Source organism: Pseudorca crassidens, chromosome X (genome assembly GCF_039906515.1).
Source record: "Pseudorca crassidens isolate mPseCra1 chromosome X, mPseCra1.hap1, whole genome shotgun sequence".
Classification (NCBI taxonomy): Eukaryota; Metazoa; Chordata; class Mammalia; order Artiodactyla; family Delphinidae; genus Pseudorca; species Pseudorca crassidens.
In genome coordinates, this window is record NC_090317.1 from 13,327,148 (window position 1) to 13,354,492 (window position 27,345).

The 27,345-nt window shown below is 39.2% G+C and overlaps 1 protein-coding gene and 1 pseudogene across 9 annotated transcripts in view; both read left to right on the top strand.

Annotated features, from left to right (window-relative positions):
• MCF2 (MCF.2 cell line derived transforming sequence) overlaps positions 1-27,345 on the top strand; it is a 72,925-nt gene that overhangs the window by 37,446 nt on the left and 8,134 nt on the right. For 6 of the 9 annotated variants that reach the window (XM_067722494.1, XM_067722496.1, XM_067722497.1 and 3 more), the window contains 14 exons: positions 698-786; positions 2,014-2,080; positions 2,724-2,839; positions 2,955-3,024; positions 4,838-4,930; positions 8,955-9,047; positions 9,809-9,934; positions 10,587-10,808; positions 17,459-17,551; positions 19,037-19,115; positions 19,674-19,734; positions 22,910-23,019; positions 24,593-24,702; positions 26,596-27,343. In XM_067722494.1, the coding sequence (XP_067578595.1) occupies positions 698-786; positions 2,014-2,080; positions 2,724-2,839; positions 2,955-3,024; positions 4,838-4,930; positions 8,955-9,047; positions 9,809-9,934; positions 10,587-10,808; positions 17,459-17,551; positions 19,037-19,115; positions 19,674-19,734; positions 22,910-23,019; positions 24,593-24,702; positions 26,596-26,628 (1,362 nt within the window). In that variant the 3' untranslated portion in view covers positions 26,629-27,343. Of the gene's footprint in view, positions 1-697; positions 787-2,013; positions 2,081-2,723; positions 2,840-2,954; positions 3,025-4,837; positions 4,931-8,954; positions 9,048-9,808; positions 9,935-10,586; positions 10,809-17,458; positions 17,552-19,036; positions 19,116-19,673; positions 19,735-22,909; positions 23,020-24,592; positions 24,703-26,595; positions 27,344-27,345 lie in introns of those variants that run through there. The other 3 variants (XM_067722502.1, XM_067722503.1, XM_067722495.1) reach the window with 2 other exon arrangements.
• LOC137217654 (U4 spliceosomal RNA) lies at positions 1,608-1,734 on the top strand (annotated as a pseudogene).

The following is a 27,345-nucleotide window of genomic DNA, read 5'->3' on the forward strand; positions in this document are numbered from 1 at the left end:
CGTTGCTGTGCGCGGGCTTTCTCTAGTTGCGGCGAGCGGGGGCTACTCGTTGTTGCGGTGTGAAGGCTTCTCATTGTAGTGGCTGCTCTTGCTGCGGAGCACGGGCTCTAGGCGCGCCGGCTTCAGTAGTTGCAGCACGTGGGCTCAGTAGTTGTGGCTCACGGGCTCTAGAGTGCAGGCTCAGTAGCTGTGGCATGCGGGCTTAGTTGCTCCGAGGCACGTGGGACCTTCCCGGACCAGAGATTGAACCCGTATCCCCTGCATTGGCAGGCGGATTCTTAACCACTGCACCACCAGGGAAATCCCGGCATGTGGGATCTTAGTTCCTCAACCAGGGATCGAACCTGTGCCCCCTGCAGTGGAAACACGGAGTCTTAGCCACTGGACCGCCAGGGATGTCCCAGTACAATCAACTTTTTATGAATTAACCTCATTTTCCCGAAGTGCCAAAGAAATGAAACATTACTTAACATATAAAGTAAATGGTAATGAATATCTTAAATCTGTCCTCTTAGGCAACTAAAATAATTTTTTTAACTAGTACATATCAAAGTTATTTCTGAAAAAATCATACTCATAGTGTTACTTTTCAGTGTATCTATACAGTTAGAACGTAGAAAACTTAATTTGAGCTAGAGTTCCATGAAAAAGAACTATACCTACGTAGATGCTAATTTCACTTTTATTTTCATTTCAGATTGAAGTGGTGCATGATTGTCAGGAGAAGAGAAGTTCTGCTCAGTCCTCCAGTTTGGACAATGACAATAGCCTGGATATTTTAAAGAAGTATCTTTTATTTATTAACATACACCCATATATATACATCTACCAGTAGGAGGCTCTGATTCAGTGTTCAAGGCAAATGTGCTTAGAATTTTGAGTTCACAGAATGGGGTTCTACTGGATGTGATGAGAAGTATACTAGAGAAGGTGTCAGAAGTCCTGGATTTAGGCCTGGCCAACCTATATTCTGTTTATGTGACTTGAAAATTAACCAGATCTTTTCAGAATCTTAGTCTCCTCTTTTATGAAAGAGGTGAGAGTGAATGGGTCAGTGTTTCAAAAACTACAAAGGATTATGTAGATATACAATGTGATTTTACAGGTGCTAATAAAAATCATCGTTTTGTTCACTTTTATATTATTATGTTAATATTCCACACATATGAATATTCACATTTTAAACTTTATGTCACAGACTTTTGAGTAAGTAACCAGTATTTTGGAGCAAGTTATGTATATAGTCAAAGATTGTTAAATGTTAATTCTTAGAAGTGTAAAAATTTAGAAGAAGCCAAGGATAGAAGTTAAATTAAATGGGTAACTTATATTGGGGAGTGAGGAAATAAATTTTAAATATGATGTCAATTAGAAATCACATTGGAAGGAAAATGTATTTTATTTTAAAAAGACAGTAAAAAAATTACTACAGAAACTTAAGTATGATCTATATTTGAGAAAACCAGTATAATCATGTCTTGGAGAATTTCAGAACATTACTGGGAAAAAAAGGAAAAATTGTGCCTAAAATGCTAATATTATTTTTTTCTGAGCAAGAGAGAGGGAACTATAGCGCAGAAACTGTGCTGTTCAGAAAAGTATTCCCAGCTTTTGCGCAGCGGCAGTATCATAGCCAATGAGGTTTATTCGAGGCGCGATTATTGCTAATTGAAAAAAGTATTCCCCAGATTTTTAGGAATAGATTTTGTGAATTTTTAGTAAATGATTCTTAAGCTTAGTGAGTTAGAAATAAGATGGGGTTTTTTTCTCTTTAAAACTAACTCCTGAGCCCCACTCCTCTTTTTTAAAAAAAATTTTTAAGAGTCTTGTGCGTAGTACTTACTCTAGAAACCATAGAATTAATTTTATATTTTGATGATAAAACCAAACCATTGGTAGTTCCCCTGCATTATTAATTTTCATCTTTGACAATTTATAATGATAATAAGTGAAATGTTGCAATACAATTCTAAAGCCATAAAATAACTGACAAACGTGGTCCTTTCATTTTAGCCACGTCCTAAATGAGCTGGTACAGACAGAGAAGGTGTATGTTCGGGAACTATTTGCTGTTTTGTTGGTAAGTGACTCAGATCGTATTTTCCTGTCTTTTAGGAAGTGCTTCGGGCAGACTTCTCTTTTTGTCTCCTTCCTTGATTGTTAAATGTGCATATTCAGGTTCTCCCTCAGCAGTGAGAATTGTGGGTTCAGAATTTGTTACAGAACAGATAAGCTGTTCCCTTAGGAATACAGCAGATTGTTATCATTATTCCCAGGGTGCTCTTTAGAGATTGTGATGTAAAGCGTTAAGTATGGGAGAAAAACATTCTCTTGATACAAATGTCATAATATTAATTTGGTCTGAAAAAAACTAAACAATTATTGCCTGTTTAAGGAGAAGTTAATGACCTGTAATATCATTTTTCATACCTGGTTTCTATTTTGTCTCTATTTTGTTTTCCTATAAGCTACCCTGAAGGCCAAAGAGCTGTCACTTTATTCTACCCATTGAGTAGAAAACCTTGACTTCCTTGTTCTACTATCTAAAATAATAATAATAATAATAGTGGATAACTTTGGGAACTAGAAAATTTGAATGTTAAAATTTAAACAACTTTACCCATTAATCCCATATATGTTCTGCTATACCTCTATCTTTGGTGGCCCAATCAAATGTTGATGTAAATATTTTTTAAATGAATAAATGTATTTATTTTGGGTAGGGCTATAGAGAGGAGATGGATAATCCAGAGATGTTTGACCTTATACCACCTCTCCTGAGAAATAAAAAGGATGTTCTCTTTGGAAATATGGCAGAAATATATGAATTCCATAGCAAGTATGTAATTGCTGAATTGAATTTTCTTTTTCGTGATTTTTATTTAAAAGGTTATTGATCAATTTAGCGTATTTCACACAAAATCATATCATTTTTTTCTTTGAAATTTTTACAGCATTTTCATGAGCAGTCTGGAAGATTGCGTTGTTGCTCCAGAAAGAGTGGGACCTTGTTTCCTGGAAAGGGTTAGTTCAATGATTATTTCAAAATAGATAAATATAGGCCACCAAAAGAGCAGGTCATTTTACAGATTTAGAGACAAGGTAGGCATTATTTTTTATGTCTTTATGTTTTTGGAGGAAACACATCACTCCAGCAAGTATTTGAGGCTAAACCAAGTTTTGTTACAGGAATGGGGTATTCGAACGTGCAAATGGCCATTGTATTCTGTGGTATCAAATGCTACAATGGCTCAGCTTGTGTCCACTGACCCCTGGGTGATCCCAGGAGTCCAAGGACCATCCTGGCTGTGAAGATGGGAGATTTGGGATCATCTCAGCACAACCATTCTTGGCTTGGTTAATTTTTAGCCTAAGAGATGCCTTGATATTCCCCTCTAATACATGTGAAGTCTTTGAATCAAATGGAGTCTGGCTTGCAGACACCAAGGCATCTATCACAGGAAATTTGCAAAATGGGGAGCTGTGTGTTCCTTTTATTCTACAAGATCATTCAGGGAGGCTCATTTCTCTACGTCCTAAGAGTGTACTTAGTACAATTGACTTCCCAGGCTTTGTAATCATACTCTCTTCCATTAGAGTTTTCTCTCACAATGTTCTCTGCTTATCTAGTTCCTCCTCTTCTTGAAAGATCAGTTTTGTCTTGATTTGAGAGTCAGTTTGATAGAGGTGATCACTGAAAGCTTCCAAGGAGATATCTTGTCTCAGAAAGCGTTTATGGCGTGAGAAAATAATAAGGATAAGGCAGAACCTTTCTCAACATATCCAAACTTCAAACGCGTTTAAACCATGGCCAAATTCCTCCCCAACTTCCCTAAGCAACAACCACCTCTCTTTCCTTTGAACTGTAGTACTTAATGTCTGTGCTACTCATTGGGAATTTTACATTACTACGCATCTTTACACATATTCATGAAATCTGCTCCAACTAGATGGAAAGCTCATTGAGGCAGGGTCCATATCCCATGTATTTTTGTATCTCTAATAAGGTCAGCATGGTTCTTGGCGATCAGTAGGGGTTTAATAAGTGCCTGTTGGTCTGTTCATTCATTCAACAGCCATCTACTGAATACCTACTCTGTGCCAAGCACTTTACTAGGCAATGCGGAATACCAAGACCATCCGCATAGAAAGACAGGGAATCCATTGTGTACAGTGTGAGATGTGGTATATTAGAGATATACAAAGGGTCCTATAGGAGCCAAGAAGAGGTGCATCTGATATTGACTGGAGGTATAAATGATGGTTGTGTAGAAGAGATGACTCATGAGATGAATGCTAATGAGTGAGTAGGAGGTAGCCCATTACATGTGGGTCAAATAAAGATGATTCCAGGGAGAGAGAATAGCATGGGCAGATGCCTCGCAGTGTTATGGTACAATGATGATGCTCCGAGGGACCAAAGACCTCGGGAGTTACTATAAGTTCATTCACTAGGGAGTCGAGAGACTGAAAGCATAGAAGGAGCATATTTCTTGGTATCCTGTTACCTCATAGTAATGAAAAAAGTAGTCTGTTTTCATAGTTCATTCAAAGAAGACTTTTCTGCCTCTGACTTTTCTTTTCTCCCTCTAACTCTTAAACTTGGTAAATGGAAGTTATGAAATTCCTTGGATAATTATGTGTCCCTGTACCTGGTCTGATGGGCATGCTGTTCTTGGAATATAAAAAGGGCTTCTGACCAGCTGCCAGTGTGACAGGCCCTTTAGGCCACATTCCCTGTGATGCTTGGCCATACTAACCCTTGCTCAGGCTTCCTTGATAAGAAAAGTACATGCTCACAAATTGCTAATACCCTTGAATTTTCTTTTTATCACAGAAAGATGATTTTCAAATGTATGCAAAATATTGTCAGAATAAGCCCAAGTCAGAGGCAATTTGGAAGAAGTATTCAGAATGCGCCTTCTTCCAGGTATAGTAATTGTTCAGGTATTGGATGTACTCTCTGTGGAAGATACTGGGATATTTCTTATTTATAAATTCATTTTCTGCTTTAAGTAAGTTATATATATATATATATAAAAAGGAGCGGTTTGACCCACCCCCAAGTATGCATACATGCGCACAAACATATATGCTGCTCCCCAGAGGCAACTATTTTCTGCTCTTTTAGCTACTTCTTTCGGTCGTTACCTCCATACCTCCAAATATCATACTCCTGTTGCTGCTTCCCATGATGGAAGATGAGGAGTTAGCTTTCTTTCATTGTTCTTGGCTCCCCCCCCACACACACCTTTTCCTCCAAATAGTCCAATCTAGTTATGTTGTGTAACTCTGGTTAGATTGATATACAGTGTTAAATTATTAAGACTATGTAATTTCTGTGCTCAGGTGAATAATGTGGAATAAGACGGTTGCTTTTCCTTCCTTATTATTTTTCTTACAAGTGTCTTTTTTACTCACTTAATTTTCTAGGTACTTATCCCTATTCTACCCCAAACTCTCCCAGTTGTGAGAGTTACATCAATCTCTTCTTAGTACATTTAAACATTATATTTTCTCTGAATTTCATCTTGAAAACATCTCCCCTGGAGTCTTCTGACCTGCTTATCTAGACTCACTAAGCCCGTTGTGCAGCTGCCGTCTTGGAATGTTGGTGAATATCAATTTCGGGGAGTCTGTTCACGTGTCTCTTGCCCAGGCTCTCCCGTTTCCTAGGTGCCATATCTGTCTCTTCCTTGTTTTATTAACTTGTTCAGCGGAATACATCCTCCAGTAGCTTTACTGAGAAAGTGTGCATGATAGGTAAATGTTTCTGAGAGTGCGCATGTCTGCGAATGTCTTTATTCTACCCTAACACTTGATTGCTAGCTTGACTGGGTATAGAGTTCTATGTAAGAAATAATTTTCCTCACAATTTTGAAGGTATTTGCTCCATTGTTTTCTAGTTTCCAGTGTTGCTGTTAAGAAATCTTATGCCAGTTTGATTTTTGTTCCTTTGCATGTGGCCTAGTTTTGTCCTCTCTATGAAAGCTTATGGGAGCTTCCTTTATCCTCAGGGTTCTGAAATATCACAGTGCTGTGCCATCATCCAATCTTATGGTGATCCCTTTGAATTTGGAACCCCTTGTCCAAATTTACTTGGATTTTTTTTCCTTTGATTTTCTCCACACAATTTTCTCCATTTTCTCTTTCTGGAATTTCTATTGTACAGATGTTGGAGATTCTGGACCAGTCCTCTAATTATCTTTTCTTTCTATGTTCTGGGTCTTTGTCTTGTTGCTGTATCTTCTGGGACTTATCTTCCAGTCCTTCTGTTGAGGGTTTTGTTTCTGCCATCATGTTATTAATTTTGAAGAGCCTCTACCCCTTTTTGTTCTCTGAATGTTCCTTTCAGTACAACCCTGTTTATGTTTCATGAATTCAATATCTTATCTCTATGAGGAGAATTATAATAGATTTTCCTTTTAAAAATAGCTTTCTCCTCCTTGCAGAGTTTCTGTTGTCTTCATATTGCTTTTCTTCTTTCTTTTCTTTTCTTTTCTTTTTTTTTTTGTTTCTGTCACTTTCCTCGAATGTCTGGTGATATTTGGTTGTCCACTCGCGTTAGGAATAAGCACTAAAAAGCTGACTGGAAGTTTCCTGTGCTTATGTGGGTTTATTGACCATGGTCCTCACTGTTGGGTCCTTGGAAGATCCCCAAGACCTGTATGTTTAGGTCCTTTTGCTCAGGCTGGTCAGATTCTCCACTCTGCTACCTGGAGAATAAGGATCTGACTGCCAGTGTTCTGGTAGCCAAGTGGGGGGAAAGGTTGAGAGTCTCTTAGTTGGTACATAAATATTCAAGTAATCTCTTTGCTTTCAATATGGTATGATGCCGTCAGCTGGACCTGATATTCCCTAGTCCAAAGGCCCTCTGTTTTACTCTTTTCAGATAAACATCCTTTCTTCTGCTATGGGGACAAGGACAGCAGCCACCCAGTTTTGCACAGTGGCATGCTGTCTAAGATGCTTACTGTTGCTGCTGCTGCCGGTGCTGCTTTGTTTAGATTTAATGCTCATTTAATTCTTTTTTTTTTTTTTTTTTGGTAACAGCTTTGTTGAGATATAATTAAAATAACACAAAATTCACCCTTTTAAAATGTACAATTCAGTAGTTTCACTATATTCACAATGTTGTGCAACCATCACCACTGTCAACTTAAGAACATTTTCATCACTCCAAAAAAAATTACCTTTTAACAGTCACCTCCCATGTTCCCCCAAGCCCCACAGCTCTCTGCAATTACGAAGCTACTTTCTGTCACTATAGATTTGCCTGTTCTGGACATTTCATATAAATGGAATCTTAAAATATGTGACCTTCTGTGTCTGGCTCCTTCCACTCAGCATCATGTTTTCATGGTTCATCCGTGTTGTAGCAAGTGTCAGAACTTCACTCCATTTTATGGCCTAATAATATTCCATTGTATGGATGCATATTCCACATTTTATTTACCCATCCATCAGGTGATGGACATTTGGGTTGTCTCCACCTTTTGTGTACAAGTTTTTGTGTGGGCATTATTTTCATTTCTCTTTGCCATAGACCTGGGTGTGAAATTGCTAGGTCATATGGTAATTCTGTTAACTTTTTGAAGAACTGTTGGGTTGTTTTCCAAAGTTGCTGCACCTTTTTACATTCCTGCCAACGGTGTATGAGGGGCCTGATTGCTCCACACCTCTACCAACACTGGTTAGTATCTAATTACTGCTTAAACAAACTTTTAAAATTACTTCTTAAACAGCTATCTTTTTTCAAACCCCACCTTCATCTCCAACTTCCAGAGGTACTTGATTCTGGAGTCTTTGTGGAGGAGGGGGAAGTGTGTTCTTTAACATAAATTGAGTTGTTCCTTGGCTTTTCCCTCTGCCAGTTTCCAAATGTTGTCAATGTCTTTCCCTCTTTCATCTTTGTAACTTTGGGTTTTTCGTTGTAAAAATAACTTTTCCATCACTTTAATTGGGTTTCATGAGTGGAGAGCTAAATACATGTATCAGTCCACCATTTTTAACCATAAAAGTTGATAATCGAATTAGATTATGTATTGGATTTTATCACATACAGAGGAGGGTCCTGGATCTTCCATAGATATCTCCTCTCCCATTCCCTTTGTGTTCTGCACTTCCTATACGCAGATTTCATCCTTAACAGCTCCATCTTGCCCTAATTATGGACCCTACAATGTTCCCAGGACCCAAAGTCATGGCTCTTATATTTATAGTGGCAGCAAGCCAATAATCAGATGAAATGTAGCACCAGTTGATAAGGGCTGTATTTTTCTTGTGACATTTAAAAAACTCTTCTCATACCCAGTCTGATTTATATTCAGTACGACCTATTTCTTTTCTGGGTCTTGGCTTGCAGAGCTGAGCCTTTTGTTAATTTTCTTGGATACTTTGAAGAACTTTGTGGTCATGTTAACCTATGGTCATTCATTGCTTTCTTACCTTTTTTTTTTTTTTTTTTTTTGCGGTACGCGGGCCTCTCACTGCTATGGCCTCTCCCGTTGCGGAGCACAGGCTCCGGACGCGCAGGCTCAGCGGCCATGGCTCACGGGCCCAGCCGCTCTGCGGCATGTGGGATCTTCCCAGACCGGGGCGCGAACCCGCGTCCCCTGCATCGGCAGGCGGACTCTCAACCACTGCGCCACCAGGGAAGCCCTGCTTTCTTACTTTTTAAGCATTCTACATCATTGTGAATTTATATATAAAAACTTTTTAGTCTTTGAAATTTGGGGATTTTCTACCTCTCCGACCCTTGAAATAAAGTTTACTGTAGTGTTTTAGACATACTGCCTCTTACAATTTCCATACCATATATAACAGCAATTTTTCTGGTAACTTTTCCTTGAGATGTAAGAAACATGCGTGCATTGGGTCTAATCAATGAACATTTGACATTTTCATAGGTAAATGCCAATTTAAATTTATTGATCATTGTATTTTAATGACAGGAATGTCAAAGAAAATTAAAGCACAGACTTGGTCTAGATTCCTATTTACTGAAACCAGTGCAACGGATTACTAAATATCAGTTACTGTTGAAGGTAATTGCATGAAACATTTGTTTCTTTCTTTACTTACTTCTTTGGGTCAAATGTGGCAAAGCCATTAAAATGGAAGCAGCTGACTAGTAAGCACTAGAAATAGGTAGGCTTCCTGACTGGGACAGCTGGATTTAGCAGTTGAATCAATGCTTCTAGCTATTTAATCGTCCATACAAGGTACACTGATATATGGATAACCCTGACTGCAGAACTTTCACTGTTGTTAAGCAGCACTAAACAAATATAGTTTTGAGACTGTATTTCCTATAGTTTTGAGACTGTATTTCCTATGGGCCTTCTCAATGAAAAATGAAGGCGGCACACCTCTGAGTCATGTGAAAGGATTCCAAAAATGTCACGTTAAGTATAAATACAACACAGCCTGTTTTAAAATGTCTTTTTACAACGTTCTATGGTATATGCATAATGAATAAAATGAACTGCTGTAAGTGGAGGACCAAAAAATGTGTAATTGCTTTAAAAACAGATCTCTAGCGTGTCCTAATACCTATAGTTCTCCAGCTCCAGAAGCATTGAATGCCCTTTGCTTTCTACTTGTTTAGTCACTATTCCATTTCTTCCCCGGTTTTGACATTGTTATTAAATATAGTATTAATGTGACAAATAGCATATGAAAGAAATTACTCGAAAAACTGCCATTATCTTTGGATTCCTCCTCGAAAGCGTGTTAGCCAAAAATGTATTCATTTTCTCCAGTTATTAATATCAGCCTAATATTAATTCTTGACTTCTAATTACAGGAGCTATTAAAATATAGCAAAGACTGCGAAGGATCTGTGCAATTAAAGGAGGCACTTGACATGATACTGGATTTACTGAAGTCAGTTAATGACTCAATGCATCAGATTGCAATAAATGGCTATATCGTAAGTAGATCATAATGATTGTTGCAGTTTTACAGGGTAAGCATGTTAACATCTCTTTCTTCCTCTCCTGGAATCAACTGAGAAATAAGATGTAAGAGGCAGACAAATGAAGGATCCGAATGTCAGCATTATTACTTATGATGCTAAGTGGAAAATTGGCTTCAGATCAGCAGCCAGATGGATTTACGACATTCCCCTTGTCCCTAACAAGGCCTACCCCCAAGTGCAGACCTTGGGAGATCCCGCTTGCTGGAATGTTTGGGTCTATTCTAAGGAGGCATATGGTCCCAGAATTGCTCTTTGCCTCAGTCCAGGATAGAGATGGAAGAAAGAGATCAAATCTTTAGAGTTAACTGCCCCCCGTGGGAAAACTTGGACTGGGAGAGGTCATTTACCGATTAGGATTGAGGAAGTAATGGAAACATGAAGCCAGGGAAAAGGAGGCTTCTTCTATCTCCTGGTCCCACAGTCATTTTGTAACTGGGTGACACATGGCATGTTTTCCTGTGAAAAGTTATGATGAATGAAACTTTAAAAACTATAAATATACGCTTCAGGGTTTTAGTAACTCAATCTAAACACTGTAATATTGATGTCAGAGGTCTGAATGTTGCTCTGCCTTGTACTAATGAGTTTGGGTTTTCCATTCCAGGGAAACTTAAATGAGCTGGGCAAGATGATAACGCAGGGTGCATTCAGCGTTTGGATTGGGCACAAGAAAGGTGCTACAAAGATGAAGGATTTTGCTAGATTCAAGCCAATGCAGCGGCACCTTTTCTTGTACGAAAAAGCCATTGTTTTTTGCAAAAGGCGTGTTGAAAGCAGAGAAGGCTCTGATCGATACCCGTCGTACAGTTTTAAGCACTGTTTGAAAGTAAGACTGTTTGAATTGTGTAATGTAATAGTCTTTCATGTATACATATACTGTATTCCAGTTTGTATACTTTTTCAGCTCAGATGACTGGGCTGAAAAAGTATATATACTCTTATACTTTAGTTGCACATCTTTTTTTAAAAGAAAATCTTTTTTTTTTAAATTGAGGTATAACTGACATATAACATCACATTAGTTTCAGGTGTACAGTGTAATGATTCAATATTTGTATATGTTGTGAAATGATCACCACAAGTAACATCCATCACCACACATAGTTACAAACCTTTTTTTCTTGTGATGGGAACTTTTAAGATCTAATCTGTTAGCAAGTTTCAAATATGAAGTACAGTATTATTAACCGTGGTACCCATAGTCACCATGCTGTGCATTACAGCCCTAGGACTTATTTATTTTATAACGGGAAGTTTGTACCCTTTGACTCCCCCTTCACCACCCATTTCGCACGCTCCCACCCATGGAACCTTAAGTAGAAATCTTAGAGAGAAGTCAGGTGAAGCAGAACTTTTCTACCTGAAATGAGAGCCACGGAGGACAGACCGTGGCCTCCTTCCTTTCCTCTCTCACTTCAGTCCCAGGCAGTCCCCAAGGGGGCGCCCTAGACTCCTGCACGGCACAGTTTGAAATTGTGGGCAGTGACACAGGCTCCCCCATTAGCACTCTCTTACCAATGGCACCAGGTGGAGTTCTTGGTCTTGGTAGCAAGGAGCTTTTCTCATACGGGAGAGTCAAGGAGGAAAGAGTTTCTTCCTTTTTTTCCGTGTGATTTAAAAATGGATCACTTTTATGGTTAGCACATTCCCATTGTATCCCTCCTCCATCCCCTCCCTTCCTGGGTGTGCAAAGCCACCTACCGCTGAATCCTGCCCACACCTGTCCTGTCCGATCCTTAGAAATTACTTTCTTCTCTCCCATAACCCAAACTGCCATTGTGTCCTAATGTTAGTTTGGTATTAAAATGAGAGCAGTATTGTTTGAGGAAGTTACTGGCAATCCAGTGACACTCCCAGCTGGTTTTGACATTTGACAAGAGGAACCTCCAATCCACATGAGTCTGTAATTGGCAAATTTGATTTTTTTCACACCTAATTAATTTTATCTTTCAAGTTCTACATTGTAAAAGCGGTATGGCATTTGCTGAAGAAGAAAATGGAGAAAATTATGACCCTTGACTCCCCAACCACTGTTTCTTGGTTGTTAGCATGTTGAGAATTGATGCGATGTCCAGCAGTGGTAATGGAGAGGACGTGCCATGTGTCCTGAGCCAGGCCCGAGGGCTTTGTGTCAGGAGGCCACCGGAGAAGCAGGCCCTGCTTTTGATTCTTCCCAGAGGCCAACGACTCCATGCTGTTCCTAATGGGGTTCCTGCCCAGGGTTAGGTCTCTGACTTCTTCCTACTGTCTACTTTCCCTGCTTCACTTCTGAACCCACAGCAGTGACTGTTCAAAAACCTCACTGTTTTCATAACAAATGCCCAGTTGCTCCTTTTAAAAAATTATTAATTAATTAATTTTTGGCTGTGTTGGGTCTTCATTGCTGCGCGCGGGCTTTCTCTAGTTGCGGCGAGCGGCGGCTACTTTTCATTGAGGTGCGTGGGCTTCTCATTGCGGTGGCTTCTCCTGTCGCGGAGCACAGGCTTTAGGCGTGTGGGCTTCAGTAGTTGTGGCATGCGGGCTCAGTAGTTGTGGCTCCTGGGCTCTAGAGCGCAGGCTCAGTAGTTGTGGCACACGGGCTTAGTTGCTCCGCGGCATGTGGGATCTTCTGGGACCAGGGTGCGAACCCGTGTCCCCTGCATTGGCAGGCGGATTCTTGACCACTGCGCCACCAAGGAAGTCTCCCAGTTGCTCCTTTGATATTCGCCCACCTCTAAGCCCCCAGAATTTCCAAGGGTCTTTTATGTCTCTAATAAACATCTGTCGAGAAGCAAGAATTTGTAATTGACCTCAGACAGGGTTCAGATGTCTTGCTGTCTGTATATTTATTCCAGAGGAGGGTACTTTATCTTCATAGCCACGTTGAACCCAAATCCATTTGGTTCACTTTTTGTTTTAATTTTTAAATTTAATTTAATTTATTCTTTTATACAGCAGGTTCTTATAGTTATCCATTTTATACATATTAGTGTATACATGTCAATCCCAATCTCCCAATTCATCACACCACCCCCCTGCCCCTGCCACTTTACCCCCTTGGTCCCCATACGTTTGCTCTCTACATGTGTCTCAATTTCTGCCCTGCAAACCGGTTCATCTGTACCATTTTTCTAGGTTCCACATATATGCGTTAATATACGATATTTGTTTTTCTCTTTCTGTCTTACTTCACTCTGTATGGCAGTCTCTAGATCTACCCACGTCTCAACAAATGACCCAATTTCGTTCCTTTTTATGGCTGAGTAATATTCCATTGTATATATGTACCACATCTTCTTTATCCATTCGTCTGTCGATGGGCATTTAGGTGTGACCTAGTTACTACCTAATATACTATTTCTGGCTTGTATCTATTTTTCTTTTTTTACCTTTAATTTGTCACAATGATGGGCACACCAACAGAGTGTTTCTAAAGTACATCACAGTAAGGACAGACTGGTATGAGGTAACCAATTTGTGAGATTTCGAACTACAGTGGCTACTGTGGAAACAGAGGGTGGGATAGATGCAAGAAACACTTCCATGGCAGGTAAACAGGCAGGCTTACTGACTTACTAGATACTGAAAATAAATAATACCTGACATTTGAAGGAAAAAAATCAGCCTGATTTTTCTTTGATTCCCCAATAATGCCTAGTGTCCTTAATAAAAGAGATTAGTCAGTGATGCCTGCAAGGATTTAGACCAGGATTACTAGGAAAATGGTGATGTCGCTGACAGAGAAAGATGGAAATTAGGCTATCTCTTATAAGCCTCACCATGCTTTCTTCCTCTTGCTTATATGAGATTCCAGGATTAAATAATTACTAGTAGGACTAGTCAGTGTGTTACCTAACAGTTTGGGTTCCTGGTTTCAGAATCTTCCCCTTGGTAGATACGATCAATGCAGATGCACTTTCAGGGGACTGTTGCCGTGAGTTCATCGTACCAAGCTGGAATCTCGTAGCCCCACAGCTGTACGTTGATTGTGTGCTATATTTTAAGTCGCCTGCTCCTGTGCAAAGGAAAGGCCCTAAAGTCACAGTTAGTCAAATGGAGACATTTGAGTTCTACAGATTCCTCAGTTCATGTGTTTATTATTATCATCTATGTTTTTAAGTTTAACAAACATACATGTAGTACTCACTGTTTGCTAGGAGCTGTTCTAAGTGTTTATGAATATCAGTGTTAATTCATTTAATCCACATAGCAACTTTATATGAAGTAGGAACTATTATTAACCCCATTTTGAGGATGAGAAAGCCAAGTGCCAGAGAGGTGAATAATTCATCCAAGAGCATGGCTAGTAAGTGGTGCAGCACAGATTCAAACCCGGGCAGATGGCTTCGGTCTCCATGATTGTAACCACTGCGCCGTGCTGGCAGGCCTTGTTCTTGCTTGTTTATTCTTTCATTCCTTCATTCATTCCTTTTTATCATTCCCCACACTTCCTCTCCTCTCTACCCCTGTATTATTTGATGTACATCCTTCAGTTTGTGTGTTCTTTTTAAGTATACACTAATGTTCTGTGCCCATTTAGTTTTTTAAAAATTAATTAATTATTTTATTTAATTTATTTATTTTTGGCTGCATTGGGTCTTCATTGCTGCACACGGGCTCTCTCTAGTTGCGGCGAGCGGGGGCTGCTCTTCGTTGCGGTGCACAGGCTTCTCATTGCAGTGGCTTCTCTTGTTATGGAGCACAGGCTCTAGGCACACGGGCTTCAGTAGTTGTGGCTCGCGGGCTCTAGAGCGCAGGCTCAGTAGTTGTGGCACACGGGCTTAGTTGCTCCGCGGCATGTGGGATCTTCCCGGACCAAGGCTCAAACCCATGTCCCCTGCATCGGCAGGTGGACTCTCAACCACTGCGCCACCAGGGAAGCCCCCCATTTAGTTTTAATTTATATAAATAGTATTCTGTTATAATTCTCATCTTCTTTCTTTTTTTGATCCCAGAAACTATTTTCAAGATACAGTTATGTTACTGTTTTATACCCAATATCTTGTTTCTAACTGCTTCACGGCAGTTCAGCCTAGCTACATTTTTTTGTTGGTGTTGTTATTGTGAATCAAGATCAGTTTTTTTTTTTTGGCTGTACCACGTGGCATGTGGGATCCTAGTTCCCTGATCAGGGATCAAACCCATGCCCCCTGCATTGGAAGTGCAGAGTGTTACCCACTGGACTGCCAGGGAAGTCCAAGATCAATTTTTTCATAATACTGACCCAAGAAGTAACTATTATATATCCCAGATACAGAAATAAAAGTCTTTTTTCTTCAGTTTTATAACATGGACTTTTCATTTAATATATCAAGTGCTTTCCCTCCCAATATTCAAGTAGTTTTTTTTAATAGATATTTATTGGAGTATAATTGCTTCACAATACTGTGTTAGTTTCTGTTGTACAACAAAGTGAATCAGCCATATACATACATATGTCCCCATATCCCCTCCCTCTTGATCCTCCCTCCCACCCTCCCTATCCCACCTCTCTAGGTCATCGCAAAGCACCGAGCTGATCTGCCTAATAAAAGTCTTAAGATAGGTAGTTATTGGTTATAATCCCAGAGTTCTGACCCACTGGGTGACTTTTAACAAGGTAGTTGACATCTTCTCACTACCCTGAAGACAGAAAATTAGGTTAAAAATTGGGGCCCTGAGCACTTGATACAACAAGATGTCTTCAGATAAAATGCTTTAAAATAAAGAAAATATATTCATAGCTACCAGAAATCATCAGTGAAAATGTGAAGGGTGAGGCGGAGACCACAGTTAGGGTATAACTGTAGAATCAGCCTCGTTCTTTTATATATATTATTTATTATATAATATATCATATAACTATATTCATATAGTTAGAGCTTTAACTCTGCCTCTAGGTTCTAAAGGTAAGTTTTCATGGTATAGTAAATATTTAATAAGTAGAATAAAAACCTTTTGATAAAACCTTTATATTGTGTTACTTGAGTAAATATCTACAATCCATGAATTACAAATGGATTGTATTACAGTGGATCATTTGTAGTGAATTGTTTAGAACTAAGAACAGTGTTGTCTGATAGAGATCATGGTTAGGTTTCCAGAGTAACTCAAAAAAGCTCATTTACTCTATAATGCTGTGCTCTATGTATACAATGAAAAATGGCAAAACCATTGCTATTCAAATAAGGGAAAGTTGAGAAAGCAAACTCACACTTTTAAAAACTCATCATGTTATCTAAGCCTTTAGTGCATGCTATTTAATCCTTATATCAACTCTATGAAATAGGTACTCTTCCCACTTTATAGTTGAGGAAACTGAAATTCAGAAAGGTTAAGCAACTTGTACCAGCACACATAGCTAGCGCATGGGCCTTCCATCTTATCATGCTGTTAAAACAAAACCATGTATTGAAACAAAATCAATTTAAATAGAGATTGAATATGAGATTATTGTTTATCTTAAAACCTGATGTTTGAGCAAAAGTAGGTTAGTTAGAGTGGTTGAGTAGGAATGTAAAGATATTTTTGGATATTCTGAAAGTAACTTCTGAGTACATTCAGGGTAGATGTCACAGGCTCTTTCGTTTCTAAGTATAATCCTTTTTCTTTTCCTTGATATGGGGATCTCACTAGCACTACTTTAAATGCTTATCAGCTCTAATTAGGGTCATTTGGGAGGCATGTAAATGGAACAGAGAGTGAGATATTCCTTTAGTTAATTAGGAAATGATTGAAAGGAAAGAGAAGGCAGAAGGAAACTAAAAGAGAATGTGTGTACAAGGGAGTGAAGTTGCTCAAAATGAAATTAACCAAGCTACTAGCAGCACAGGATGAAAGAAAATGGAAGAGTTTGTGCTTTGCACAATCATATGAAAGAGAATAAAAACTATGGTAGGGAAGGGATATTGCATACCTAATTTCCACTGGCTACAAGAAGACATCACTGTCCCATGACAGGTTGTTTCCTAGAGAGGCCAAGAGCTTGGTGGAAATAGAGGGGATTTCTGTGTACCTGGTTGGTTCTCCCCTGACCCATAAATTGGATGTCTATAACTTGTAGGGCTTCTATAGACATACGTAGTAATTTGTGAGATTAACTTATCTGGCATAAAGTTATTAAAAAGAACCATTTAAATTAATTTTGGATGACCTTTTCCACAATGTTCAATTAGTTTTACTTCTGTGTTTGACACAATAATTTGTTTTTATACTGTACAGTTAATTTATAATGGAATTCAATCTTACATGGACTACTTGGATGCTCAGATTTGAAACATTTGTTTCACTCACTGGAATGGAGCATGTAGTCTGTACTATATAAGTGCATAGTTTAATGAAAGTGTATAAACACTCAGGTCTCTGATTGTACTTATCATTTCATATTCTTTGATTATAAAACATATATTTTGCAGAAGTGAGAAATTCTGTTTCATTTAGAATATGATGGGGGTAGATTTAATGTAATTTCATTTTCCTAATAAAATGCTCATGAAAATGGTGACTCATTTATTGTAGATGGATGAAGTTGGAATCACTGAATATGTAAAAGGAGACGACCGCAAGTTTGAAATCTGGTATGCTGGGAAGGAAGAAGTTTATATTGTCCAGGTTGGTCACTTAAGAATTGTTCTAGAAACCATAACCTGCCTTAAGATACAAAAGTCTGCATTTACAAACAAAAATAATTTTGGTTACATTACAAAAGTTCTCAGTCCTTTCCTGTAGGTTACCTAAATATTATTTGATTATTATTCTTTGTGATGCAATTAAACATTTTCTCAGTTACCAAGTTTTCTTTTTTTCTTTTATTGAAGTATAGTTGCTGTATAATATTATATTTTACAGGTGTACAATACAGTGATTCACAAGTTTTAAAGGTTATACTCCATTTATAGTTATTGTAAAATATTGGCTATATTCCCTGTGCTGTACAATATATCCTTGTAGCTCATTTTGTACCTAATAGTTTGTACCTATTAATCCCCTACTGCCATATTGCCCCTTCCCCCTTCCCTCTCCCCACTGGTAACCACTAGTTTGTTCTCTGTATCTGTGAGTCTGCTTCTTTTTTGTTATATTCACTAGTTTGTTTATTTTTTAGATTCCATATATAATCTCTAGGTCCATCCGTGTTGCTGCAAATGGCATTATTTCATACTTTTTTATGGCTGAGTAGTATTCCATTGTATATATGTACCATATCTTCCAAATCCGTTCATCTGTCGATGGACACTTAGGTTACTTCCATGTCTTGGCAGAAGTTTTCTTCAACTTGAGATATGTCTGTGATGCTTTCTATGGCTTTAAGTTTTCACCACGACACCAGGAGACTTATCAACAAGAGCTGATAGCCAAGAGCTTGGCCGGTGCTTCTCTGTCCCCATCAAGTCTCTTGAGTTACAGATTTATAACAGTTCTGAGTTCCTCTTGTGCTCAGCATTCAGAGAGGACCTGATTACGAGACAGGGCGATGTGATGATTCAGATCGGATTGTTTTTTCTAAAGAATGTGGTTAAAGTCCTGGCCAGACATGCTGTAAGCTTCAACCTGTCTCACGGAAGAAGAGAGGAATTAGAACATTTCAAGAGATTATTGTCATTTCAAAGAGTCTTTTTTTTTTGGCCGCACCACATGGCTTTCAGGATCTTAGTTCCCTGACCAGGGATCGAACCCCGGCCCTCGGCTGTGAAAGCACCGAGTCCTAACCACTGGACTGCCAGGGAGGTCCCTACAATAGATTGTCTTTTCAGAAACAGTAGAACTTGTTTTGTTTTACCAAAATTAAACATAAAAACATTTATATATTTAAAAGAAACCTCCTACACAGAAAAAATAAGTGAGATTTATATTTCACGCTTCTCTGAGCATTATTATTGAAGGCCAATTTCGAAATGCTTTGGGCTGTTATTTCATCTAATCCGATGGCTACTTATTTGCTTCTTAGAAGTTTTAAGAATCAAAATGTTAGAGTTGGATTATGGTGGTTCAGGATGTAAATCGTGTTTGATATACTTAGTGACATTTGTTTTATTATTAAAGCATCGTTCTAAAAAGGAAACATGTCCTCTCCTCCCCTGCTTTTTAAATCTTTAGGCTTCAAGTGTAGATGTGAAGATGATGTGGTTAAAAGAAATCAGAAGTATTTTGTTGAAGCAACAGGAACTTATGACAGGTAAGTTCACGCATTCTCCAGAACAAGAAGTACAAGAACGGCTCAGTGACTCAGATTCTGTGATAATTTTTACAGGGAATGGGGCTGATATTTACTTTCTACTATTTATAATGAAATGGTTTGCTCAACTCATTAGTAGGAGATCAAGATGCAGGAGGCTGTTTAAACTATTTTGGAGAATGAATTTTACAATGGAAGATGAGCTCTAGTGCCTGAGAAGCAGTGGTGCAGTGATAGAGCAATCTGAATGTGTTAATTCTAATTGCTTCCCATGAGGCAACTCTGCTTAGGACCTCAGTAATCAGTGCTTGGTAATGTTGGCCTGGGGGTGGTGCTAGTTATAAACTTGAATTTCTTGAATAAAATATTACATGGTTCGACCCTTTTCTATATTCCAAATTCAGACTGGCCTTCCCTCTGGCTGTTTCAAGTCTGTGAAGGTGAACTCAAATGGGATCGGGGTGTGTGTGTGTGCATATGTGAAGGTCATTGGTCCTCAAGGAAGTAAGAAGTGTGGCTTCCGAACAATGCTTATATAATCTTTGTTTTATTTCACAGTTAAAAAACAAGAACAACATAATCAGTTAACAGAACAGAATCTTTCTTCTCAGCGGAATGAGTAAGTGATTATACTTTAAGAAATACCACTCTCCAATCTTCTGTTTTCCGTATATAACATGAAACAATGTAATTAAACTATCAGACAAAAATTACCTGGCCTTTTAGCAATAACTCATCAAATTCTATAAACACATTTTCTTAGTTCTGTCCTTGGACTTGCAGCCTGATAGTCCTTAGTAGTTATCCCACTGTTCCCCTGATGTTGAAAAGAATATAAGGAAGTGCCTTTGTTCAGGGAAACGTCTTGACCCGGTCCAGGTGTGGATGGCGGCAAGAAAGAAGAAATTAACACATCCCCTCCCCCAGGAGATGTTTTGCAAGACTGATGGCCCTTTTTACTTTACTTCCTCCCCGCCTCTCACTATTATGCCTTTTTACTTTATTTCCCTCTCGGATTCTATAAAAGAAACTGGCATCCAGACCCTGATAAGATGGTTATTTTGAGACATTAGTCTGCCATCTTCTCGGTCTGCCAGCTTTCCAAATAAAGTCGTATTCCTTGCCTCAAAAAAAAAAAAAAAAAATAGTCTGGGCTAATTTTTAAACACGATTATAAGTGCTTTGTTCTCAGTATACCCTGGGGGGAGTTGCATGTAGGCTGCTAGCAAAAGCGGCTACACTCATGGCTTTCTCTTCAAAGTATTTCTGGGCACCTTCAATCTGATTGGAGAAGGAGAGGTATAAGAATGATGAAGGGGCTTCCCTGGTGGCGCAGTGGTTGAGAGTCCGCCTGCCGATGCAGGGGACACAGGTTCGTGCCCCGGTCCGGGAGGATCCCACATGCCGCGGAGCGGCTGGGCCCTTGGGCCATGGCCGCTGAGCCTGTGCGTCCGGAGCCTGTGCTCTGCAAAGGGAGAGGCCACAGCAGTGAGAGGCCCGTGTACCGCAAAAAAAAATAAAATAAAAAAAATAAAGTAACAGCCTTCTGTAAAAAAAAAAAAAAAAGAATGATGAAGTACTGGCAGCTAATACTGGCCTGCAGCTTTGTGGTCTCTTGATGGAGACCACTTGCTGGTGACTTGCCCTCTCTGTGTAGCTAGAGAGGAGGTCTGGATCCCGGGGGCGGAGGCTGTGGGGCGGGGGCTGTGCCTGGACACAACCACGTCTTTGAGGAAGGCAGCCGTCCTCAATGATAGCTTTGCTGCTGGTTTAGAGATGTGGCCATTGTATTCCACCTCTAGGAATCTTAAAAGGTGGAGTTTCCATACAACATTTACATATATGCAGAAAGAATCCTCATGGTGATTCCAAAGCCTTGGCACAGAAATTCACCACGCAGCATCTGCATGATGTAGGGATCATTGAAGGACTTATTAAAAGTACTCTTTTTCAGTGGTACAAATGAACTTATTTACAAAACAGAAATAGAGTCACAGATGTAGAAAATAAACTTACTGTTACGGGGTTGGGGGGAGGTGAGGGAGGGATAAATTGGGGGATTGGGACTGACATATACATACGACTATAGATAAAATAGATAACTAATAAGGACCTACTGCACAGGGAGCTCTACTCAATACTATCTAATGACCTATCTGGGAAAAGAGTCTAAAAAAGAGTGGATATATGTATATGTATGACTGATTCACTGTGCTGTACAGCAGAAACTAATACAACATTGTGAATCAACTGTACTCCAATAAAAATAAAAATACTCTTTTTCTCTGTTGCACATCATCTTTCATAGGTAGCTAAGATCAGGTGCAAAGTATGTTGATTCATCTGAGGCTTTAGGAGAACCATTTTAGTTTATTTTTTATTTATTTATTTTTGGCTGCATTGGGTCTTTGTTGCTGCGGACAGGCTTTCTGTAGTTGTGGCGAGCGGGGGCTACTGTTCGTTGCAGTGCGCGGGCTTCTCATTGCGGTGGCTTCTCTTGTTGCAGAGCACGGGCTCTAGGAGCACAGGCTTCGGTAGTTGTGGCACACGGGCTTAGTTGCTCCACGGCATGTGAGATCTTCCTGGACCAGGCCTCGAACCTGTGTCCCCTGCATTGGCAGGTGGATTCTTAACCACTGCGCCACCAGGGAAGCCGCAGGAGAACCATTTTAAAAACACGGTGGAAGTCTTTATTTTCCACGGTTCACAATACTCAGTGTTTTATCATGTATTCTGGAAGTAAAGTCTTTAGATTTCATGGAGCAATTGACTCTATAGTAGCTGATACAACTCAACAGTATTAATCAGATTGAGGTTTCATTGTCATTCATATACACTTTGCCTAATTCATTGAAGTTAAAAGTTCATAGAACACTAGGGTTTTTTTGTTGTTTATATTTTTCCAACTTATTGAGTTATAGTTGACAATTAAAATTATATACTTTTAAAGAGTACAATTTGATACCATATGCTAACACATATATATGGAATCTAAAAAAAAAAAAAAGGTTCTGAAGGACCTAGGGGCAGGACAGGAATAAAGATGCAGACGTAGAGAGTGGACCTGAGGACATGGGGAGGGGGAAGGGTAAGCTGGGATGAAGTGAGAGAGTGGCATGGACATATATACACTACCAAATGTAAAATAGATAGCTAGTGGGAAGCAGCCACATAGCACAGGGAGATCAGCTCTGTGCTTTGTGACCACCTAGAGGGGTGGGATAGGGAGGGTGGGAGGGAGACACAAGAGGGAGGGGATATGGGGATATATGTATATGTATAGCTGATTTCACTTTGTTATACAGCAGAAACTAACACACCATTGTAAAGCAATTATACTCCGATAAAGATATTTTAAAAAAAGAGTAAAATTTGATGATTTGACATACATATACACTGTGAAATAATCAACACAATCAAGCTAATTGACATATCCATCACCTCACATAGTTATCCTTTTTTGTGTCTGTGGTGAGAACATTTAGCATTTACCTCTTAGCAAATTTTGGGTATACAATATAATATGAAACAGGGATTCTAAACAATATACCTGCCTTGGGTCCAGAAAGGAGCCTTTTCTTTCCATGCTGGCTTGGATTCCAGGATTAAAGCTTTTGTATATTATGAGCTGTTATCACACAGACTTAAATAAGGGGGAAAATCAGCTCTGTTTGAATGGATTCTTAGACTATGTTCCTAACACATGGTATTAGTAGAAGAAATACCATTTAAAATTTCTTATTACTCTTAAACTGAAAAAAAGCTTACCAGTTTTTACATATTTACTATTTCAGAAGGCAACAGGGAGCTTTTATAGGTGCTGAGGAAACTGACTTGGCGCACACCAGCGCTATGGTGGAAGTCGGTGAGGCCATCGCGTCAGTTCGGGCAGAAGCAAATACAGGTATGTGTAATGCTCATCCGAAGGCAGAATTCATGGCTGTGCAAATTGTTTCCTCCCGTTGTTAATTTGAGAAATCTACCCATCTATTCACTTTATATGGAGAAAACAAAGTTAACCCATTTTTAGAAGACTCTTCTGTCTTGTGTATATGCAAGATACTCGGCTGAGCAGAGGTTGTCAAAGTGTGGTCCGTGGACCAGTAGCATCAGCATCACCTGGAAACTTGTTAAGAAGGCAAATGCTCTGGCTCCATCCCAGACCTTCTGATTCAAAAACTCTGGGAGTGAGACCCAGCCAGCTGTAATGTAACAAGTTCTTCATGTGATTCTTTCTGGAACCTTCTCAAGTTTGGGAGCCCCTCCTACACAGGATACAGAGGTGAATAAAACACATCCTGCATCAAGGGATGCACACTTGCTTGACTCACTGTAAGTTTAATGAATAGAGAAGAGTCATTTACAGCTCAGGAATATTTCTTTTTATTTTGCAAATTGGGTCATTTCAAGGGATTTAAAACAATTTGTTTAATTTAACAAACATAACAGCCTGTGTGCCAGGAACTGTGCAGTACTCTGGGCATACAGGCTAACTGAGATACACTCAGCTGCCATCCCCACGAAGCTAGGAGAGTAGAAGGATAATGCAAAAAGCAATGAAAATTCAATTTGATAGTGTGATAACAGGGAAGGCGCTTCTGAAGCACCTGCAAGGGTCACCTCAACAACTCTGGGATCAACAGCATAGACTTCCCTGAGGAAATGCCTAACGGGGTGCCTGATACTCAGTGCTTAAATATGATGTTCCTTAATCTGGAAGACTTCTCTACTAGCTGAGGAGAAACAAGGAACAACAACCTTGCTCAGCTTCAGTTCTCCATTTACGTGTCGCTTCCCTCAGGTCATCTATACTGTGGCCCCCTGAGCCATCAGGAGGGAGCCTAGTACCACTGCCTTCATTTGACAGATGAGGAAACCAAGTCAGAGAAAGTTAACATGACTCTTCCAAGGTTACATGAATAGTTTAGTGTGGCCAAGATGAAATGCTGTCATTTCTCTGCCTATATCAGATTGCTTCATCCATACCAGTTCAATGCATTTTATTAATTAAGCATCTCTTGCAGGCAGGTTCTTATGAGACACACAATGTGTAACACATGGTTCCTGCCTAATAAAAGAGATACGACAAGTCCGAAATAACAATATTACCAGGTAGAATGTTATAAGTGCTATTTAAGTGGGACCAAGAAGAATGCTATAGAAAGAATTTTTGGAAGAGATGATTTTCTATAAGAAGGGATAAATGTTCTCTGGAATGTTATTTAACTTATTATTATCTGTAATAACTCCCACCCCCCCCCAACAGGAAACTATCCTAAAAAGTAAAAGAAGTGTAGATATTCTAGGCCCTTTCTGAAATATCAGAAATTCTAAACTAGTACAACCTCATTGGAGGTTTTATTACAAAAGATATTATTCTTGGACCATTGAAGGGTATGGCCTTGATTATTACACTTCATTTTACTTCTCTCCTTGTGGTGGACCAGTAACTGCCACCCTCCATGTTTTTCTTACAGTTTGGACTGAGATGTCGTCACCTTCAGAAATCTCTGTTGAGCCTGAAGAATGGCCCAGTAACTATTTCTACTCTTCTTATGATGACAATGAAGAAGAAAGGCCTCTAATGGTTAGTAATGACATATTAAGATAAATAAAAACCCTTCAAGCAATTTTATTGATGAAATAGGTGAGGCACATAGGGGCAATCCTTTGTCAGTATCCTTGAGGTCATGAGGTCATTTCCACAGCCAAAAGATTTGAATCAAGTCTTACTGTGAACATTCAGTAAGCACCTTTATCTCTGTGAGAACTTGTTTGAGCTATACATGGAGCTCCTACTGAAGTTGATGAGATAGTCAATCATTCCAAGTCCCATATCGTGACCAATTTTATCTTTAATTGAGCTTCACCAGTCTGTTTTCAATCTGGGCATGTGAGATAAAATCAGAGCACAAAGGAGGTTCAGATATACTTAGAAATCAGTTTAGATTCCAGATTAGAAAGTATAGGAAATAAACATTACACATTAAAAACTATTTAATACCATCTGGGGAATATATTTTAGTGGGCTGTCAAAAAACATGCTAAGGCTACAGATCTCAGCATATCACAGCAAGAGGGCACCCCATGAAAGTAAAGGTTGCTTTAGGGTAGAAGGAAGTGTTTTATAGAAGAACTAGTTTGCAGTGTTGTTAGGATCCTGGTGGATTATTAGAGGGGAGTTAGGACTGTTTAGGATAAATCTCCAATTTTCTGAAGTCACCAGGGTGGAGGGTGGGAGCGGTGCTTTGTAGTGGCCTGTTCCTTGGTGCTTTTCAGAGGAATAAATCCAGTTTGGCAGTTCTGGTGTTGGGGTGAGGGAGTAATGGCATGGAGAATCCCAAAGGTGCATCGACGCTGGAATGCTTTCTTTTAAAAAGCAACAGAACATTCTTTCCACTAATAAGACAGTGACCATAATTCGTATTTGTATGGTCGTTTACAGTTTTCAAAGTGATTTCACACTGAATATTCATAGTCTTAGTGAGGCTTTATTCCCTCTGAGCCGAAGCTCAGAGCTGGTAAGAGGTTTGTCCAGCGTTCGTTGTCTAGACTGGCAGTGCTCAAACGTTTTAATGAATTTACATTTTTGAAACCAAAAAAATCTAGTGAGAAGAGTGGCATTTGAAATATTTTTGCAGCCTAAAAAATAAAAAGTAAATAAGGGACTTCCCTGGCGGTCCGGTGGTTAGGACTCTGCGCTTCCAGTGCAGGGGGCATGGGTTCGACCCCTGGTCAGGGAAGTGGTATCCCGCAAGCTGCACAGTGCAACCAATAAAAAAAATAATAAATGAAATATTTTTGCAAATTTCTTTAACATCTGGCTTCAGAAAAGACAGCTGGATTCTCATATTTGCGTTTGCATTCAGTCTGTTGTGCTATCACACATTCGGTGGCCTCTTGAAAACTCCCCTGTAGACTTGTGAGAGGATGAGAGTGAAAAAGGCAAATAATATATTTAGCTTTGACCCTTGCAGACCCTTGGAACTCCCAACGGTCAGCCTCCCAAACTTTGAGAATTGCTGATTTAAAAAGAACTTCATTTCCTGAAGTAACATTATCTGAGGACAGGAGGGATCGTTGTTCAGATGTGAGCAGTAAGTCAAGGGAAGCCAGTTGGGATTTCAATGTTTGCTGTGAATGATGCTCTATGAAGGGATTGTCAAGAACCGAGAAAGCCTTCAGTAAGCATTTTTCCAGCTATGGTGTCAGAAAATAAAGCAAATATGCCAAATTGATTAATACTTTCATCATAGGGGATGGGAATGTAGAAAAACCTACTAGCTCTCCTCTCTTCTCCCAAGAATTCCCTGAGTTGTGCTACTAAGGAAAACATACAAGGGACAATATAGTGCATTCCATACCCCCTCAATTAAATAACCCCCAACCTAGAAAGCAAAACAGGTTGGAATGAGCTGATCTTTTAGCCTCACTTTATCAAGTCAAAAACAAGAAATAATGGGTGCTGCTTCCCTTGTAGAGGCCGGTGTCGGAGATGGCTGTCCTATTTTAATGAAGCTACTCTGTTAAATGGCAAGTAGCTCTTTCCTGCCTGCTCCTCGGCCCATTTGATAAAAATACTGCTCAAAAGACGTTCAGCCCGAGTGATGCGGATAATGTTTTCAGGTTAATTCCTTTGGACGTGCAAAGAATCAACACCACTTAATTATTTCTTTCCTTTTATTTTAAAAAAGTTTTAATTATGGTACTCTTACTCTTTAAAATCATATATTCAATGTATAAGATACTGTGCTGGAAAAATTCTCATCTCAGAATACGTTTGGACTTGAAGATTACTATCTCTTCTCTGTCTACCTTGCAACCAAATGCAATCAGTGTGCCTTGGATTATTTAGCTTATTAATGAATCAAGTTAAAATTATAGCTGCAAAAAGATTAAGGCCAAGTAAAGCACAACATTATGGTTTAATATGCTTTTATCGGACTAAGCTTTTGTGCGCATTATTTTTACCTGTGCAAAACGATAACAAAGCAAGGAGTCCTTTTGGGGGCGTTAGTAAATCTTTGTTCAGGGCCATTGCCTTTTTTATGTGCCAAGATAATTATTTTTAATGAGAGTAGTTTACAAATAACAGTATTTAAAAATTATCTTCATGCTTGTTTTTTTTCTGGATTTATGTTTATTATTCATGTAACTTAAATCAGCTGTGCTCTGTTATTTTCTGTGTAGTTCATGCTGTAATGCTCTTTTTGCAAATAAAAATTAATTC